The following is a 21496-nucleotide window of genomic DNA, read 5'->3' as shown; positions in this document are numbered from 1 at the left end:
GGACTGCAGGAGACACAAATGTCTGCAGGCTGTGGAAGCCCTCTGCTGCAGGTGTACACTTTCCTGTACAAGTCAGTTCACATGTATAGGTTTGCCTGTACACATTTTATGTTAGGCTTATCTACCTGGAACATGCCTTTTTAAAAAGACACCTGTCCTTGTCTGACAGGAAGGCAAATAGCTCTGTTCAGCATTGTACTCAAGTTAGCTATTTTTTTAAATACACTTTCTGAAATTCTGTACATACGTTTGGTTTAAACTTTATACGTTTAGTTGGGGAATCTGTGTGACAATGGGAGGCAAGGAATAATGTGTTTATGGAAGGGACTTGGCCTGATGTGATGGTGTTTGGCTAACTGACAATTTCGTGTGAGCTGTTCACTCCTCTGGGACCTGATTAGATCTGCAGAGTACTAATGGCAATTCCTGGATTTCTGGATTTCTCGAGAGGCTGGCAAGACTTTATGAATGAACTGTCGCTTCTTTCTTACAGTCTTCCAGCAGAGCTAGGAAACAGCTAATCCAAGCCTTCGGACTCCATTTTCCTTCTTATCCAATGTGTTTTCAGCAGAATAGCACGGGGCTTAAACTACTCACTATGGTTGCAAAACAATTTGTGTATTTGTACCTGTAAATTTATGCATTGTCTTAATTTACGTAAGATTTTGGTAAGTTATTTCTCAGCTTTTAAGGATGACTTACACATCTTATTTTTCTACTGTTATGTGAGAATATCACAGCCCAAGGATACGTCATGGCATAAGGAAAAATAAAAGTGCTACCCAAAAAGAAAAAAACCCAAACAGGAGAAAACAAACTATTGAAGGGTTTTAAGTGGGAGGATTGGCATGATCAGATTTGCATTTTAGAACACTGCTCAAGAGATGGAGAAGAGACAGGAGAAAGCAGGAGAAAGGGAGCGAAGAGGGTTTGATTTTGGGCAGGGCTAGATCAACATGGCCTGCCAAGGCCCTGTTCTTCCTGAACGTGAGGATATCAGAGAGAGCATGGTATCATGGGAAATGGGCAAGCCAACCAACCAACCAACCAACCAACCAACCAACCAAAGGAACACACACAAAACAGGTTGTTTGTTGTTTGTTTGTTGAAGGATGTTGTAGAGACGTAATATAAAAATAGTTCTGGTGGGAAGGAGAGAGGTAGATTTCAGGTCATCCAGATTGGAGGAGGGCAAGATATGGCCAGCTCCAAGTGCACTAAACATCTTTGCCTATGATTTGCCCTCTCTTGCTTCCAGGCCATCTCTTTTTTCTGCCTGGGACACTTTTACCCTGGCCCTTCAAATGGCTAACACTCATCCCCAAGGGCCAGCTCCCATGTCACTTCTTTTCGAGGCCTTTCATGACCCTATGGGTCTGGTTAGGGAATGTTCCTCTCAGCTTTCCAGAGCCTTCTGTATTTCTATTATTAGAAACAACCTGTATCAACTGTAAGGTAATTGCTTTTATATTTTTCTATATCCTTCAGCAGACTGTCAGTTCCTTGAGGGCAGAGCCGAAGCTTAATACATTGTTTTACCACCTGTACTTAGCACAATGTCTCACACACAGTAGGGACACAAACACTTGTTTGAGACAGTTAATGAATCTTGTCCTGAGTCTACGTTGACCCAGATCTTTCATATTAAGGGAGAATTAATATGTTATGATAATAATCACGCTAGTTCCTTGTCTTTGAAAATTACTAGGGAAATGGGTCTACTTAAATGTATATATAAAGTCAAAGTTTTGCATTATTATTTGCATTATCTTAGACTAAATTTCTCTTGCCATTTCTTTTATATTTCAATCAAAAGATCATTTTGGCTGTAGATGTCTTTTCACTCTTGTGGTATAAACTCAAATCTAGTACTGGGGCAACTAGGTGGTGCAGTTGGTTAGGCATCTGACTCTTGGTTTAGGTTATGGTTGTGATCTCAAGGGTTATGGGATTGAGCCCCATTTTCACTTAAGACTCTCTCTCTTAAGAGAGAGTCTTTCTCTGCACCCTGCCCCCCATTGTGTATGCTCATTCAAGTGAGCTCTCTCTCCAAAAATAAATAAATAAATCTTTAAAAAGCCCTCAAATCTGGTACAAATATCTTCTCATCTGAATTGTTTATTTTCAATCAATGTTTATTTTGTGCCTCCTGGGAGACCAGCAATGCTAGGTGCTGTGGGAGACAGAAACGTCTGCAGGCTGTGGAAACCCTCTGCTGAAGGTGAGACTGGGCAGAGCTGATGGTCACTGTGAAGATATTCACATAATCCCCTCCAGAGAATATGTTCTGAACCTGCCAAATGCTCCCATACTCTCAAAGACACAGAGAAGGCTCACTTCAGGGAAATGAAGAGACTATAATTTGGCTAATAAACAGATCTTTCTTCTACTTAAAATGTTTTTGTTGTATGACCTGGGTCACTTCCCATGTAGGATGTCACTCTGGCAAGGAGTGCAGTCTGCGTGGTTCTTTCTACAAGTCTATCAGCTTCAGTTGGCAATTTCAGTGAATCAAGTAGGCGGGAGAAGAGACAAGCTGAAATTCAGTATTAGAGAAATGGGTGGTAGGAACATTGTAAACCACTTTATATGGTTACCATTGAGCTAAGTGTAAGGTAGGTGTGTGTGTATGTATATATATATATATATATATATATATATATATATATATATATAATTTAAATTTTCCCTACTTTATCTGCTTGCTTTTAAAACTCACACACTGTCACAATTTTTCTTATTAAGCAATCTATCTTAAGAATATTTTCTGAGGGATCCCTGGGTGGCGCAGCGGTTTGGTGCCTGCCTTTGGCCCAGGGCCCGATCCTGGAGACCCTGGATCGAATCCCACATCAGGCTCCCAGTGCATGGAGCCTGCTTCTCCCTCTGCCTGTGTCTCTGCCTCTCTCTCTCTGTGACTATCATAAATAAAAATAAAATAAAAAAAAAAGAATATTTTCTGACGTTCTGATTGACATGATGTCTAACGGAAATGTGTTTGTATTATCCCTTAGAAAACTGTAGACAGGGAAGCTCTCTTTATTTTCTTTAAGATCAATTCAACTGCTGATTTTTCTCTTGCTCTAGAAAGTGAAGGGGGGAGACCCGGAGGGCAGACTGAAAACAAATCAATCAAATAACCACATAACTACAACTCCTTTTAAAAATGAACAGGGCACTACAGTGGTGTACCATAGAGAGGCTGAACCAAATCCTGAGAGTCAGAGAAGGCCTCCCTGAGAAAGAGATAGTTGAGCTGAGACCCAACTAATGATGAGGCTTTAGAATAAATAATTATGGAGGCATGACTGGGGGTAGGGTGGGTGGAGTATGAGGAAGGGGAGAGCTTTTAACTTGGAAGAAACTTAGATTGCTCTTGACCATTAGAGAGAAGGTCACTATGGTTGGAGCCGGCAAGCAAAGAGGACAGAGGAGGATGAGGAAGAGAGAGAGGTCAGGGGGGTCAAATAGTGCAGGTCCCCGAAGCCATGCAAAGGAACTTTTTGGACTTTATTCCTAGAAGCAATGGGAAGTCATCCATATTCCCTGAGCAAGGGAGTGATGTGGTCATGTGTGCTTTTAAAGGATCTCCCAAGGATATTGCAAGCTAGACAGGCATGGCAGTGAGGGAATGACAGTTTGGGCAGTGGTTCAGGAGAGGGATAACAGAAGCTGGGGCCATGGTGTTAGTGGTGGAGAGGGAGCTAAGGGCAAAGATTCTTTAAGTACTTTGGAAGTATAGAAGCCAGAAATTGGTCAATGACTGTCTGTAAAAGGTTCTAGAAAGATGGGTTGTGGGTGTCTCATAGATTTCTGACACATGGGTGTCTGGCAATGCCCAGGGAATACAATCTTGGGGTACAGTTGGGAAAGCAGGTAACTGCTTGAGCTTGGTGTGCAATTGCAAGCATGAGAGGCTTATGAATAGGTATCAGAAGAGAGCTCTGAGCTCTGAATCTGGAATGGAAGAAATCACACAACATAGTTGATGGGTTTACTTAGGGACAGGAGATAGTAAAAGAAAAGGACCTCAGTTAAGAAGGTGAATCCCATGTTGAGTATTCTCTCCACAATAAAATTTAAAAGTAATAACTTAAAAAAAGGAAGAAGACCAATGCCTGGGCTCCAAAGTACTCCAGCAAAGGGGTTTGGGTAGAATGGGAAAAGCCTGCAGACGATGCTATGAGGGATCATTTTGAGAACGGGGAGGGAGATTGGGAGATTGTGACATCATCCAAGTCTGAGAAAAGAGTAGCTCAGGAAGTGGCATAGTTTAATATCAAAACTGCTGTAATATCAATGGAGGAGAGGTCTACAAAGCATTCAATGACTTCAGCAAAATAGAAGTCACTGGTAATTCCAACAAATGTTTTGCTAAAGTAATGCAGCTTAACTCCCATTGGAGTGGGTTCATAATGATAACAGTACACACTCCACTGAAGATTAATATTACATTAATCATCACAACATCCCTATGAGGCAGAAGCTCTTATTACTGTTGGGGCCAGGTGGGAAGGGAAACTCCTCAAGATGGCAGATACCCCAAAATGGCTGAGGTTCCTGTCACCACCTCCACTTGGGACGTCAATGGACCAATGACCTGCTGACAGCTTGACGCAGACCCTTACACCTCCCCTTTGGACTTCCCCAACCGAACCCAATGCCCTTCAAACCCCAGAGGAGGAAGTCACCTTTGACTTGTCGAATTGCAATCCTTCCTTTGCATAGTGAGGGTCACTCTGACTGGTTGGATTGCAATCCTTCCTTTGCATGGTGAAAGTCGCTCTGACTGGTTGGCTTGCAATCCTCCCTTCGCATATGAGCTGACCAATAGGAAACCGTTCTGCCTTACAGCATTATGTAAACCCCCTACCACCTTGTCTTGGTGCGACTTTCCGGACTCACTCTCTTTCCCCCGTGAGTTGTGGAACCTCGCCCGAGGGTGCCTGCAATAAAATCTGTTCTTGGACCCTCGCTTGCCTTGGTGGTCTCATTTCCTTTTAGTTACTAAAAAAAACTAACAATTACACCATGGAGCAACTAGCCCAAAGTCATATTGTAGAAGCAGAATCCATTCTCAGGCCATATGGCTCATGAGTCCATTCTCTTAGTGTCTATACTGCCCTGTCTCTTGGTGTGTAAACAGGACTAGAAGCAGTGTAAACAACTCTTCAGAGAAGCTCGGCTGTGAGTAGGGAGACAGTGCAGTTGCTAGATGTAATGGGGCTGGTACCAGATGGGTAATTTGTGTTTAAGGTGGGATTAGGATGCTAATCCTAGTGTTCTAGTATTCAACAGGAAGGGCCTGTTGGTGGGACTGAAGTTCCAGGAGAATGGAATGATGTTGGATGGAGAGCTGGTGTGGGGGATGTCACCTGTTGGAAGGTATAGAAATTCTTCCCTATTGTTATAAGCAGAGAGTGGGTACAGTAAGAATGTTGGCAGGAAGAAATGGAAAAAGTTCCTGTTTAAAGTCTTTTAGAGTCTCTGGTGAAATACAAGGTCAGGTCATCTTCTGAGAGAGGAATAGGGAGTTTGAGCTGGAGGTGGAGGGGGTGCAGGCAGAGCTGTTAGAGGAAATGCAAAGTAAAATTGCCAAGTAACATCAAGGACACAAGGAGCATCAAACTGGTGATTCCAGAAGACCACAGGGAAAGTAAATGGTTGTGTTGGTATGGATGTAGTGCTGGGAAGTGTGGGAAGGGTCACAGAAGATGATTTTGGGGGAAAGCATGGTTAACAGCATATGGGGAATTCTAGTTCTTTCTGTGCTCCCAGCAAGTCTGAGAACCAGCTGTTGGGGGTAGGAGAAGACAAAACTCAGAATAATAAATACTGGGAACTGAGATGGATTATACACACAAGCCTTTTCTGTCCAGATGCAGATCTAAGAAACTGATTTAATCAACACCCAAGTGGGCACTCTGAGGAGCTGAGTACAAGCCATGCTCTCAGTTGGCAAGCCCTCCATTGTCCAGAAGATGAGAAAACAAAAACTCATCTCAACAACATGTTTGTAAAAATAAGCAGATCAGAATAATGGGAAAGCAATGACATTCTTGGTTCTCAGGGGAAAAGCAGAGCTTGGGAAATAACTTAATGTTCGAAGCATAAGAAATTTTCAGAAAATTCGTTAGCATTCTTAATAGGTTGTGAGGGGACATGAAGCCCATGAAGCAAGACCAGAATCCATAAGAGCAGAGGATAAAATGAAAATAAAGGTTATGGGGATGAGAGAGAGAAAGAAATGGGACTTTCCCATATACTCCTCAGACAGGATTTTTGTGGTGGGAGGAAGGAAAGACACGATCATTTCTGAGGGCCCTATATAATTGTGAGTCCTTACAACAAGTCTATGGTGCAAGCACTACTCCCATTTTAAAGGTGGTAAAAATGAGGTTAAGAGAGGATAAGTGATCTGCTCAAAGCAAGGAAAGAGGGGAACTGAACAGAAGATGATATGACTTTAAGGATCTGGACCTTCACCTCCCAGAACAGGCACAACAGATTAATGAGGGAAGAAACATGCAGAAAGGGGCTACTTTAAGTCTAAGTATTAGCATATAAATAGAACAACAACACTGGTTACCAAACTAAGAACTAATTATGTGGCAAGCATTTTACACCACCCTTTCTTTCTTTCTTTCTTTCTTTCTTTCTTTCTTTCTTTCTTTCTTTCTTTCTCTCTCTCTCTCTCTCTCTCTCTTTCTTCTTTCTTTCTTTCTTTCTTTCTTTCTTTCTTTCTTTCTTTCTTTCTTTCTCTTTTTTCTTTCTTTCTTTTCTTTCTTTCTTCTTTCTTTCTTTCTTTCTTTCTTTCTTTCTTTCTTTCTTTCTTTCTTTCTTTCTTTCTTTCTTCCTTCCTTCCTTCCTTCCTTCCTTCCTTCCTTCCTTCCTTCCTTCCTTTTCTTTTTAGAGAGAGAGTTCATGTGAGTGTGGGGGTGGGGAGAGGGGCAGAGAGACAGAGATAATCTTAAGACTCCTAAACAGGTGCCCCATTCAGCATGGAGCCCAATGGGGGGCTGGATCTCACAACCCTGATATTATGACCTGAGCCGAAATCAAGAGTCCGAAACTGAACTGCCAGAGGCATCCAGACACCCCTACACCCATTTTTCTGATTCTCACAGTAATCCTAAGTATCATGACCCTCTTCTTTTTCAGATGGGGAAACTGAGGCCAACAGAGATTAAGTGATTTGCCCAAGTGTGTAAGTATTCTACTACTGCTATAACACATTGCTGCAAACTTTGTGGCTGAAAACAATACACATTTATCTTACAGTTCTGTAGGTTAGAAGTCCAACACAGGTCTTACAGGGCTATAATCAAGATGTTGGCAGGGTTGCATTCTTTCTGGATTGTTTCCTTGACTTATCTAGCGGCTCACATTTCCTGGCTCATGGTTCCCTTCCTCTGTCTTCAAAGCTGGCAGCGATGCTTTGGGTCCTTTTCTTGTAACATCCATCTGGCCCTTCTCTCACAGTCCTGCTCCCCTCTAACACAGCAGGGAAACCAAAGGATTGACTTGGGTCCTCTTGGATAATGCAGGCTAGCCTTCCCACCCCAAGATCTTTAATGCAATCACATCTGCAAAGTCCTTTTTATCATGTAAAGTGACATATTCACAAGTTGTAGCGATTAGGATGGGGACATTTCTGGGACTATTATTCTGCCTACCATATCAAGTTAAAAAGGTATTAAAAGGCTGAGCCCAGAGTTTAACTTAGATTTGGTCAAACTTAGGTAGGAAATCCTACTGGCTCTGTCTATATCCAGAATACTTCTAGTTCTCACATTGCCATTTCTACCACCTTCATCCCAGCCATGCCCCGCCTACTAGAAGGGATTACAGATATAGCCTCATAATTGTTCTCCTGCTCCATCCTTGCCCCTAGTCCATTCTCTACATAGTCACTGTAGTGGTCCTTTAAAAATGCCTCAGATTATGTCAGTTTTCTGTTGAAAACCTTCCAGTAACTCTTGATTTCAGTATGAGTTAAGGTCACTGTCCTTACATAGCCTATGAGGCGTACATAATCTTCCCTCCACTCCGGGAGGTCTCCAGGCACTCTCCCCTTGCTCCACTCTGACACATGGGCCTTCTGCCTGCATTGAGCACACTCGGATTATTGCCAGAGCCTTGAGTGGGAGGAGGTCTGCATTTTTGTTCTGCCTCCTTCTTCAGCATCTTGAAGTAGAAAGGGAGGGCATAGCCTGCTTCTCGGATGTCTCCTTCCTAACTGGGGATGGGGAGGAGATATAGGAGGAGGGTGAACATTTCCTGACTTCGTTGCCCATGGCTATACAAGTGGTTTCCCTTCTTCCTCTAGTAATACCTACTCTCCACTGATAACTGCTGTGAGGCTGATGTTCACATTCCTACTTTTGGATGTTGTACACATGTGTGAGGTTTGTAGGGGTCTCTGAGGGGCTTCTCCACTGCAGAGGTTCCCCATGTGGGATATAGACTGGCTCCTGCTCCTGGCAGTACACTCCAATTTCCTGCTGTATGGAAACCCATGCCCAGGGGCTAGCCTTCTTGGGTGGGCCACCATTAAGACAACCCGAGCTGAGCACTCTCCCTCAGTGTTAAACCAGATCCACAAGAAACTCACCCATCTTTGCCACATGAAATGATGTGGTCATAGACTGCTCTGTAGCTGCTCCTCCCTCCACCCACCCTGCCATATGCCTTCAATGCTCTTTTCATTGCTCAGGCAGGAGGCAAAGAAAGGTTAACAAGTCTGCTTCCCAAGTTAGATTCCTATCTTATACCTGATATTTACCAGGGATTCTCTGGGAGCCTCTTATAATCGGCTTTGGTGAATGTTGGGAGGCACTTCTTTCCCCAGTGGCTCCCCTAGACCTTAGCTCAAGACTCCAAAACCCCTCTCTTCCCTAGCCAGGCTAAAGAAGGAAGGTTGGGAAGATAGGCATGGCAAAAAGTGTGGATGGCTTTGGTGATCTGTAAGGGAACAGAGTGCTTGGGCTGTCTTTTGTAAGCCCCAAGAAAGGCACCTCTCTTCAGAATTCGAGGTACATTCCATGTGACTCAGCTTGGTCCCTATTCTCCACTGCCAGGAAGTCAGGAAAACTTTAATGCACTGTTACAGATGTAAAAGTCATCAGGATAGGCAGTTATGGTAGAGTGAAAGGTTCAAGTTGAACAGAGGAGAATGTCATCTGCTGGTCAGAAAACAACTACCTGTTGGCCAGTCTTCCTTAACTGGTGAAGAAGCATCCAATTAAGTAGGGGGACTACATGTGGTCTAAAATTTCACTTTTTTTTTTTAGTGAAGAGGATGTAAATTTTATTCTAAAAATTTTACTCTAGCTCATGGCTAAAAATTCTTTCCAAGACTCTTAAATTTGAGTACAATCTTATTTTTAAGAATTTTTTCCCCTCTATTTTATGAAACAACTTCTGTTTCCAGCACAAACTTGAGGAAATAAAGAAAAGTTTCAGTAAGAAAACAAAAATAATCTGCAATCGCATAGCCGAGGTAGAATCAAGTTTGGTGGAGACAGAACTCTGATTTAGGGTAGTTTAAGACTATATCATAAGAGAAAGATCCCACTTCATCTTGATTTTACTTTGTCTTATTTTCTGTTTTGAGAAGTTGCACAATGGACACATTTGGGGTAAGGAGATTTGGAATACAAAATTTATCAAAAATCATTAGGGCACAATGGACACATTTGGGGTAAGGAGATTTGGAATACAAAATTTATCAAAAATCATTAGGGCCCAGAGAAAACAGAAATCTCTCTTCTGATTTAAATAAGCTCAATGTAGTGACAAGAAATGTTTATCCGTAAGAAGACACTCTTCCGATTCTCTTTCTCCCTTCCCTAATGCCTCCTTGCTCCTGACTGTACCTCGCATTTAGTGTCAGCCTGTGTTATTATGCATGGGTCCTGAGGTCTCAGGTGGGGTCTCCTGAATGAGAGCCACCAGGGGAGGGGAGAATGGACAGATAGACAGAGGCTGGAAAAATCCTTCTCAGGACAGAGGACACCCACTGCTGAAGCTTTGGGGATATACATTTTCTAGATCAGGGATGGTTTTCCTCTTTCTGCGCCTTTAGATTGAAAAGCAAAGCAGCGAGCAACACCAGTACTACAGGGAGACAATGATGGGAGGTGTTGAGGGGCCACAGTCAGAGAACAGATTGGCCATCAGGAGGAGTCCTGCATAGGTAGAGTAGGGATAGCTTCTCTTACAGAATTTGTCAACCAGAGGCTGACAGCAGTCAACACTCCATGATCTTAAAGCTTTCTGTTTTACTCAGTCCCCCTTCAAGATTTCCTGATGGTCCTTTTAAAATTAAAAAGCAAACAAAAATGATATTTTCATATCCTTTAGGGCTATTTTGGGTTTTTAAAATGAAGAGTGTATGACTGGGTTAGAAAGAGTAAAAGTAAAAGTTAAAAGGCTTACAGCATTGTGACTAAAATTCTCAAACCTTTGATAAGAAAACACTATGTGCTCTATTTGTTGTCCTCAGAATAGTAAGTATAGAAATACTCATACTGGGATGTTTGGGTGGCTCAGTGGTTGAGCATCTACCTTTGGTTCAGGGCATGATCCCGGGGTCCTGGGATCGAGTCCTTCATTGGGCTCCCTGTGGGGAAGCCTGTTTCTCCCTCTGCCTGTGTCTCTGCCTCTCTCTCTGTGTCTCTCATGAATAAATATATTCAAAATCTAAAAAAAAAAAATCAAACTAATACTAACACTACTACTACTACTACCAATAAAAGTAAATATGGAAATTTTTTACACTGTGTCAGGCATTGTTCTATGGGTTCTACATACAGTAACTGAATCCTCACAACTGCCCTCTGATGTCCTTGTCTCTATTTTAAATCTAAGTAAGTTAGGCCTCAGAAAGGTTAAATGAAGGGGTCAGAATTCTAACCCAGGAAGTGGCCTTAACTATTACACATGCTGTTTCTGATGTTATTGCTTCAAAACAAAATAAAAACTAAACATACACTTCATCTCTTCACCCACAGAGGTACTCTTCACCCAAAAGAAAGCAGTGGAGAGCACATTGAATTATATAGACTGTGGCCACACACAGGGCTTGCATTCCAGATCTGGCAACAACAAGAACACTTGGCTTTTCCTTGAGCAAGTCATATACTCTCTAAGCTTTAGTATCTTTATTTGTAAATAGGCCAAATGCCTATCTCAAAGGGTTATTTGGGGAGCTAAATAACATAATATTTGAAAAACACTTGGCACAGAACTGAAAATAATTCAAGTATATTACAATTCCTGATAATTACAGTTGCATTAGAAACCAAGAGGATCTAGGGATGCCTGGGTGGCTCAGCAGTTGAGCATCTGCCTTCTGCTCAGGGCATGATCCCAGGTCTGGGGATCAAGTCCCGCATTGGGTTCCCTGTGAAGAGCCTGCTTCTCCCTCTTCCTGTGTCTCTGCCTCTCTCTCGGTGTCTCTCATGAATAAATAAAATCTTAAAAAAAAAAAAGAGAGAAAGAAAAGAAACCTCTGTGTTGTATCCTGCATAAGATAATACAGGTCTTCTCAGTTTTAGGGGGAAACTCCATAACTAGGGTACAGATAATGTGTGGGGGAATGATGATGGAGGGGAGGTATGCAGAAAAGGTGTTAAGAGCCCACCATAAGTGGATGGGGAAATGCTTGTGTCCCCAACCCTGGGTATGTGGAAGAAATATGGTGGGAGAGAAAAAGCCAAAAAAGGTGTCTTGGATGACTTCTGATGCTTGGCTTGGGAGGACTGAAATCAGTGTTGGGAAATGAAGCCACTCAGGGTGGCAACTCAATGGGCTCCAGTCTAGAGTGAAAGCTCCCATATGATGTCTCAACTTTGGCTATCCAAATCTAGGAGGAGAACAAGTTCAGATGAGGAGGGAGACATTTGGGAATGGACAGCAAGTGAGAATCAGAGCAAAGCATAGACAGTCTTGGGCAGTAGATGCAGAGGTACAGATTCAGCTCTCCCATGCAGAGGACGGCAGGGGAGATCTATTTGTTTTATAATTAGCACGTGATAAGAGGAATGCTTTCTTCCATTTTGGCATGAGGTTCTGGAATATCCAGTTACAATCCTGGTACACTACCAAAAGATTTCATATCCTGATCCTTCTACTGTTGTATCAATGGTACGGTGGCTCTGAGATAGTCTGGTAGGAAGCAAAAGGTACTCTTTTCGATAACAATAAAAATTCTTGGATTTATATACTATGACATGATATGAGAGGTATTGTTTAGCTCTTGACATAGCTATGAAAACCTAGGCAAAACACCAAAGGAAAAAGTCTACTTTGAAAGCTTTCTTAGAACATATCTAAGAGAATTTGCTGGTTAATTCAAATACATGTCCAAACAAGTTCTGGTTTACTTAGGGAGTACACAGAGCTGGCAAGCCTCACTTGGCATGAAGAGCATGAGTAATGATTCATTTTAATGAGAGATCTTGGGGGTCTATAATGAAGGCTATGTGGTATTTCCCATGTGTCTCTTTGGAACGTGGAGTGAGTGTACCCACAACGGAAGAAAAGCCATAGGAAAATATATAGTTCCCGAAACCTCTGGGGCTCTATAAGATTCAGATAATTTAATGGCATATAAATGAATTCACAGAAATACACCCAGAGATCTCAGAGTAAAAAGCTTCCTTTCCCACAGGTAAGCAAATATGAGCACAAAGTAATGAGACTATATTTTTGGGGGCAAAGAGGGAATTTGATTTTTAATGATTTTTGATTTTAAAATGAATGCATTCCTGGAATAATTCATAGCCTCCCTACATGACTTTTCTGAAAGAGAAGAGTCATTTGAATATCAAATTTATATATATAAAGTACATATACTCACTTTTGAGACATAATTTCAGTCATGATTCACCTGTGAGCCCTGATCATTTGGATCTTTTCTATTACGGAAAATCAATACTTAACATTTTAGGTGGAAACAAAAAATCTAGAAGATGGCGAGGAAAACAAATGTTCCCCAGGCCTCTCAAGCAGTCTTTGACTAGTCGATGAAATGACAGATAGAATGAGCATTACTGCTTGTTTGTTCTGGGCTCTTTCATCTGGATGTCCCCTTAGATCCAGCCACAAGGTATGACTTCCTAGAAACAAATTTCCTTTCTGGTCAGATCTGGGGCATTATGTGATCATTCCCGCAAAGTATGTGAAGTACCATCCTGACCTTTATTTTGTATTTCTGGGCTGGCTAAAGCAAAAACGGTCCATGGAACCTGGGACTCCCAAAGACCTCTGGGATTTTGGGGGGATTAAGTACCATTCTGGGATGTTTAGAAGAACATGATTCAGTCCTTCAGGTTTAAAGGAAGGGATGGCGACCCAGAACTCAGGACAAGAGAGTCCCAAGAGTCAGAAATGCTGGCGGGAGGACCTCTTTTGTGTGTACTAATACATCAAAGAGGACTTGGAATTCTAAAGAGAAGTAAGAAATTCTCTGTCTTAAATAATTTTGAAATATTAAAACATGGTAAGAACTGAAACTAATGTGAAGTAAACTCAACAGGCAACTGTGCTGTTATCAGATGAATGTGGCATCACCTACTTGGGACTTATTCATGCCCAAAAGACCAAGTGGAGATTTCTTGTGACTTACTTATTCCAATTAAAAAAAAATAAAACACTTAAATCCCTGCTCTGTGTAATGACTAATTGTAAGATAGATTTCAAACTGATTCAGTAGAACGTCCATTTTCACTTGTTTCCTGTGAAGTTTAAGGTCACTCCTCTCAAGAGGCCATTTCTTCTGTCCTCATTTGCATTTGTTCATCAACAATAGCAACAACAAAAAAATCCCAAGCAAAAAGCCCTTAAGCAATAAAACTACTGTCCAAGAAAAACATTTAGTTTGAAAAAGAGTTGAAAAATGTAGCCTTGGAAGAACCATTGCTTACATGGGATTGTTCAACAAATTCCTGTTGTGTGAGGTTTGGCATATACTTTCTAAAAATATAAGCATCTGGGGAAATGAGACAAAGCCCAGGTCCTGGACCAAATGAGGCACGCAGTGTGAATCTGTTAGTGATTATATCCATAATGAAATATGTGCCCAAATTTAGCAGTGCAAAATCTAATACAATACGAAAGCCCAGCAGGCACTGTCCTTACCATAATATATAGCCAACAGAGAAGGTACATATGGCGGCGAGTCCGCTGCTCCTGCTGGGATACGCGTGGTGTGATGTCCTCATCTCGATTAATATAAAGGGCAAAACTGTTGTGTGCTGAAAAAGAACAGAGAGCAGGTGACACAGATTCTTATCATCGCCCCTCAACACTTGTTTTGTCTCCAGTAGGAGAAAGGATAGTGCAAATTCCTAGCAAAAGGGCCATAGCAGAGAGTAGCTGTATATGGCTTGCCTGAGAGGTAGGATGGATAGGAAAACATGTGGTGCATTGATCGCTCTATGGGTATTTTCCTTCTGTATCTGAATTTTTAAAATTTAATTGTATTTATGACTGTTACAGTAAATTTAAATAATATTGGAGGATGTATAGGAAAAAAATTGGAACATAAGAAAAGAATAAAAATAACCACTGTTAATGTTTTGGTAGATGTCTTTTCCCCCCTCCTTTTTGTATTATTTACACATAGTTAGGATCATACTGTGCACGGTTTTGTTTTGGGACTGTAGCATGAGAAATTTTTGGGGAGTGGGCAAAGGGAGAGGGAGAGAGAGAATCTTAATAGGCTCTACCCCCTGCATGTGAGGCCGACTAGGGGCTAGATCTCACAACCCTGAGATCATGACCTGCGCCAAAATCAAGAGTCATATGTTTTTTTAAAGATTTTATTTATTTATTTATGAGAGACACAGAAAGAGAGAGCCAGAGACATAGACAGAAGGAAGAGCAGGCTCCATGCAGGGAGCCTGATGTGGGACTCGATCCTGGAACTCCCAGATCATGCCCTGAGCTGAAGGCAGACCTTCAACTGCTGGGCCATCCAGGAGTCCCCAAGAGTCATATGCTTAACCAACTGAGCCACCCAGGCACCCCAACATGAGAATTTTTGATATGCCATTTTAGAAATTCTTCTAAGATATTAACCTTGACCATAGTTGCTTGAAATTCCATTTTATGGATATACTGGATATACCAAAATTTATTTGACCAGTTCCTGTTTTTTGGACATTAAGTAGTAAATGATTTTGAATTTTTCATTTATGAAAAATGTCCTGATGAAAATCTTTTATAGAATTCTTTGTGTGAATGTTAAATGACTTTCTTATAGTTAAAGGCATAATGCTAAATTATGCGTGTATCAGCAGCAGGTTAGGAAATCATGCCAGATTAGCTTCCAGAAGGGATGTACTGGTTTGTACCAGCAGAGCATGGATTTAGATATGATGTTTGAAGACAGATTGCTAAGAGACTTGATGGGAGCTTCCCATTTGTTTTTTGGACCCAGGGGCCACTCTCATGTTCAGTTCAGTTGGCCAAGATGGGGATGAAACTTTATAAGAAGAAAGGAAAGTCAGCTCATCTTGGTGTGGAAATTCAATGGACAGATCTAAAGGACAAAGATCTTCTTAGGTGAAACTGGGTTAGGATATAGATTTACCTTCCAACATTGAAGTTTCTCAAGAGAGAGGATGGCATAACTGAGAACTGAACCACAAGTATGTCTGAGTTCTACTTAGTCCCTCCCTAATGGCCATGAAAGAATCTTTGCTCTGCTCTCACAGTATTGTTTGCATGTTCAAGGGAAATGCAATAAATTGAATGTTATAATTTTCAAACTCGAATAAGTATCATGGTACCAAGTGGCAGGTGGGCCTGGGCAGGAAAAGACATGGTGGCAATATTAAAATGAACATCTTTGATGCAACATGTTTATATTTATAGAAAAAAATGCAGGATTTTTAAAGAAATACTAAGATAGTGGAAATTCTTTGCTTTAAGTGTTCATTACTTTAAATCACTATGCTGACTGCCAATATATTAGTAATTAGAGCATGGTATTCCTAGAATGTCAGGTGGGTGATTCCACAGTTGGGTAGCTTTATATTTCCTTATCCTTTGCTTCTCTATTGTGGTTTTAAAACAGTATAATTAGCTCTGAAGGGAACCATGAAAAATGTACATGTGTGTTGATACAGAGACAGTACGTATTTTAAAAATCTATTTTATTGTTTTTTTTTTTTCACTGTAATCTAGTCACCTCAGATGACATTGGCCTGGAGTTTCACCAACGATTTGAGATGCCAACACTAGTTTTGCAACGGTGCATTCATGTATAAAATTCAAATGTATAGCTAATGATAAGGCCAACTCTTGTCAAATCTCACACAGGGGAAAAAAAAATCCTTGCAAATCAGACATTTACACTGAAGATAGTCCTGACTCTGATGGCCTGTGTGGGTTATAAAACAACAATGAGGGCAGCCCTGGTGGCTCAGCGGTTAAGCACCGCCTTCAGCCCAGAGTGGGATCTTGGAGACCTGGAATCGAGTCTCACATCTTGGAGACACTCTCCGCATGGAGCCTGCTTCTCCCTCTGCCTGTGTCTCTGCCTCTCTCTCTCTATGTCTCTCATGCATACAAAAATAAAATCTTTAAAAAAAAAAACACAACAATGATACATTTTTGACTTGTTAATGTTAAAAAGTGTTTACATTTCTACTTCTTTATCCATTGTTCCCAACTGAATAGATAATCATCCACTTTTCTATAAAGTCATATAAATTCAAATAACTAATTTGAATAATCTTAGTTATTCACTTATCATTATTTTACTTAGCCTACTTACTGATTATCAGATACCATAGCTGGAAGGGTTAGGATATACTTTGGTGATGCCAGACAGAAAATCTCTTTGAAAAATGAAGATCTTTCTAGATCACTTCATTAATGGCATCATCACCACTAAAAAGGAGCTACATGTTCTATCAATGACATAATCAATGACAAAAGGTCTTTCTGAGGTTAGCTGTGCCTGTGGCAGTTGGGCAGTGGCAAATCTCAGGATAACAATGTATCATTCATAATTTTTAGGCATTAAAGAATGTATATCTCCCTTTTTAAAAATGTGTAAGGCAAATGATGTTTACTGTTAAACAGTATATATTGATAAAAGTAAAAATAGTGTAAAATATTTATAGCAAATATAACATTGATCTGCAGGTAGCTAAGGTTTTATAAACTAAGAAAATGCCAAAAATCTATAAATGGTCCTGCTAAATCTGTATGTAATCTTTAGCAGCTCAATTATAACCTAAAATCTGTAGCAGTGAGAGTAATAATTATTTTAGAATTACAGGTACAAGAAATCCACTTCTAATCCACTCCTGGGCAATACTCTGCTTGAATGACTTAAGATCCCGGAAGGAAATATTGAAGTTCATTCAAGATCACCTGTAGCACAAGAACAGTAGTCCTAAGTTTTGTTCACTGTGACATTTGTAGAAAAGAGCCTGGCACATAAGAGGTGTTCAATAAATATTTGTGGAGATAATTTAATCTTCAAAACAACATCTTAAATAGGAATTAACTCCATTTTGCAGATGAGGTAGCAGACTCAGAAAAAATAATTATCTTACTCAAGATTACAGAGCTCGTACGTCTAAAGGTAGGGTTCAAGACGAGTTGTGTCCAAATGCTAGGATCTTTTTTCTACATTAGAATTATATTTTTAAAAGATATAGTCAGATAATCTTTGACTCAATAAACCTGTGGGAGTGCATGATTGAAGATCACTTACATTGTCACTCAAGTGACCAGAATTATTTTTTGCTTGAGCCTCAAAATAGAGATCTTCACTGTAAAAAAAAAAAAAAAGTATTTTGCTAAATGTTTTCTTTCCTGTGGCACATAAGCATTCTGAATAATAATAAGCAATAAAATCAGCTGGCATAAAAACCAGGACTTTTCAGGGGTGCAGTGATAAAGATGGCTGGAGGCGGCTCTTCTCACTTCTGGCTCAGAGGCGGTCATGGTGCAGCTTTCTTGGTCATCCTGTATTCTGAGTTGATCTGTCAACTGCCTTTGACATGTCGCCTAAACTCCACTCCAACAAGATCAGAGTCACTGACCTGAAGTGATGAGCTGGGAAGTCAGTGCCATGTCTGCCCTAGCCCCAAAGACTGGACCCTGTGTCTGTCTCCCAAAAAGGATGGTGATGACATTGACTAGAAGGGTCTGAAAATGACAGTGATTCTGACCATTTGGAATAGACAGACTCAGACAGAGTGGTACCTTCTGCCTCTGCCCTATCATCAAAGGAGCCAGGAAGCAGTCAGAGACAGAGAGAAACAAAAAACCATCAAGCACAGTGGAAGTCTCACTTTCGATGAGATTGTCAACATTGCCTGACAAATGTGGTAGCAGTCTTTATAGCTAGAGAGCTCTCTGGATCCACTGAAGAGAACCTGGGAACATCCCAGTTAGTGGGCTGCAATGTTGATGGCCACCATCCTCATGATATCGTAGATGATATCAACAGTGGAATGCCCAGCTATTTAAGAACCTCAACAGAAAATATTTCAATAAAGGATCATTTGACAACTAAAAAAAACAAAAACAAAAACAAAACAAAAACAAAAACAAAGAAAACAAACAAAAGCATGCTCAGGAATGATGTTTCTTTCTTTCTTTCTTTCTTTCTTTCTTTCTTTCTTTCTTTCTTTCTTTTTAAGATTTTATTTATTTATTCATGAGAGACAGAGAGAGAGAGAGAGAGAGAGAGAGAGAGAGAGGCAGAGACGCAGGCAGAGGGAGAAGCAGGCTCCATGCAGGGAGCCCGATGTAGGACTCGATTCCGGGTCTCCAGGATCACACCCGGGGCTGAAGGTGGTGCAAAACCTCTGAGCCACCCGGGCTGCCTGAATGATGTTTCTATTTTCTCAAACACAAATACCTTTTATTATTATTATTATTATTATTATTTAAAGATTTTATTTATTTATTTATTTGAGAGAGAGAGAGAAAGTGCATGTACAAGCAGTGGGGAGGGGGGGCAGAGGGAGAAGCAGACTCTTCACTGAGCAGGAAGCCTGACATAAGACTCGATCACAGAACCCTTATCCCAGGACCCTGAGATCAGCCCCTGAGCCTAAGGGGAATGCTTAACCAACTGAGCCACTCAGGCACTCCCACAAATACCTTTTAAAGTTTTCTCAGGTGTAGATACACTTTGGATGAGCAAAGAAAGAGACAGTCTGGTTGCCAGAGGAGACTCTTAAGAATTGTATTGGACTGTTTTCTACAGTGCATTGTCAATAGAACAGTTGCCTGAAGCTGAGGTACTGAGGTTCTACTGTTTAAGTGGTAAGTAAGATGAAAGGTTGACAGCCCAAGGAATAAACCTTTGATCTGATCTATAAATTCTACCCTAGAAAGCACTGATCTAAAATATAAGTATCCTATCTCAAGCTCAAGTTTCCAGTGCTGCTAATTTTTTTTTAAATATTTTATTTATTTATTCAAGAGAGGCTCACAGAGAGAAGCAGAAACATAGGCAGAGGGAGAAGCAGACTCCCTGCGGGAGCCTGATGTGGGGACTCAATCCCAGGACCCCAGGATCATGCCCTGAGCCAAAGGCACATGCTCAACCACTGAGTCACTCAGGTGTCCCATATTATAATGAGACTGTGCTCAGAAAATTGCATCCAAAAAGGAAAGCCCAAATCTATCTTGGGTTTTGACATCCTTTGTGTTTTTTCTTAATGAGGTTCAGGTGGGTCTCCTTTATGGAGCAGGGACTATCATCAGGAACTGACCAGCATCCCAGGGCAAAGGTCAGCCTGCAGAGAGGATCCAGGAGGTGTCACTTCTGCACACAGATGCTCAGCCTTGAGCAGACAGCTAGAGTCAAGGAGGGACCCAGGACTTAATTATGATGAAAAGGAGATGGAATATGGAAAAGGCTTTTGGAGGAGAGGGTCCAAGGAAGAATGCCATGTAATTAAGTGGAAAGATCAGGGAACTGACATTTGGATGTAGTTCTGAGTGTATCCTACCATACTATAAGACTTTTCAGGTTCTCAAACATTTGTGTTTGAGAACCTGAAAAGTCTGAGCTTCACAAATGTTTGAGAACCTGAAAAGTCTTATATATATATAAAATTTTTTTATGTAAAATGAGGGGGTTGCATTAAACTAGTATACCTCAAACTTCAATCATGATGAACTCGTATTTTAAGCTTTGCTATATCACATACTGGGGCTCACTCTGGCATTAGGCATGGTAGACATGGTATCCAGGCCCATGAAAATGTTTTAATTTTTTTTCCAATAGGAAGAAAAAAAATGAACTTTTAGAGTTGAAGATTACATTCATCTTCATAATAATGCAGTCATAAAATGTTACATAAAATGTTACATATATAATATATATCCATATATTCACAATATACAATATATAGAATATATAATAAATAGTTATATAGATAAATATATATTGAAATGAATGTGTGTATATATATATGTACATATACATAAATATCAGAAAAGACTCAGAAATGCAAAGTGCCTAGGGCCTACAAAAGTCAAAAGTCATAATGAGGCCTGTCAAATGCTACCTGATTTTTTAAAAATTTCTTATGCAATTCAGATTTAAAAAATAAATGTATTTAAAGGGAAACTTCTGAAACCTATAAACTCATAAATTGATGATCACTTGCTATAAATAGAAGATAATCACAAAAACAAATACAGTGAAAACTCATTGATCTTAATAAACGTTCCCTAGATATGTTGGCCTTGTTGATGGCTCTGATTCTGAGGCCTGTTCTTCATGTGTTCAGTAGGGAGATTAGTAAGCATTAGAGGGGCATTAAAGACACACTAGCATGAAATAGAGACTCCCCTAAACGGAATCAGAAGGATTGAAAGATAATTGAGACGGAATTACCTTTTCAATATGTGATTCAATATTGCTTAATGCCAGGTCCCTGTGCCACATAAATTATCTTATCCATCATCAGAGCTACCCTGTCAATGCACTGGAACAGATTATTTGTAAGTTGTAGCTCTACCTATTAACTGCTAAATTATTTGACTTATGAACAGATGTTCTTTTGCCAGAAAAACGGAGAGAAGATGAGTAGGAAGTTGAGGTATTGATGGAGGAATTCAGAGTATTTAACAGGATTAAAGAAATGGATTTACAATGCACAAGGAGGATCTGGGTGCACTCCTGGGAAGACGTTTTGATTATCTGTGATGGTAATCAGTAGCCTACAAACTATAGGGATGTCTTAGAATAAACTTTGCTGTGGGATAAATAGAAGGATAAAACTATGCTGTGTGATGGCTTGAATTCATGAATTAATTAGAGAGCTGCTCAAGATTATTCTAGAACTCTAGAATCTAGATTTGCCATCTGAGTGTACAATACAAAAAATAATAAACAAGATCTGAAGAGTATGTTCAGTGGTCACTTCTCAGGTCTTTCTCCTTCTTTCCAAAATATTTTTTAATAGCAGAATACTGCTCCCATACCATGTGAACCCCAGGT

At 40.5% G+C, this 21496-nt stretch overlaps 1 protein-coding gene across 2 annotated transcripts in view; it reads right to left on the bottom strand.

Annotated features, from left to right (window-relative positions):
- The window catches only part of AIG1 (androgen induced 1), a 237631-nt gene that overhangs the window by 35100 nt on the left and 181035 nt on the right, over nucleotides 1–21496 (bottom strand). For both annotated transcript variants that reach the window (XM_055311010.1, XM_055311011.1), the window contains one exon: nucleotides 14146–14261. In XM_055311010.1, coding sequence (XP_055166985.1) covers nucleotides 14146–14261 — 116 coding nt within the window. The remainder of the gene's footprint in view (nucleotides 1–14145; nucleotides 14262–21496) is intronic.

This window comes from Nyctereutes procyonoides, unplaced genomic scaffold (genome assembly GCF_905146905.1).
Source record: "Nyctereutes procyonoides isolate TBG_1078 unplaced genomic scaffold, NYPRO_anot_genome, whole genome shotgun sequence".
Classification (NCBI taxonomy): domain Eukaryota; kingdom Metazoa; phylum Chordata; class Mammalia; order Carnivora; family Canidae; genus Nyctereutes; species Nyctereutes procyonoides.
The sequence above is the reverse complement of the archived record's forward strand: the minus strand, read 5'-3'. Positions and strand labels throughout refer to the sequence as shown.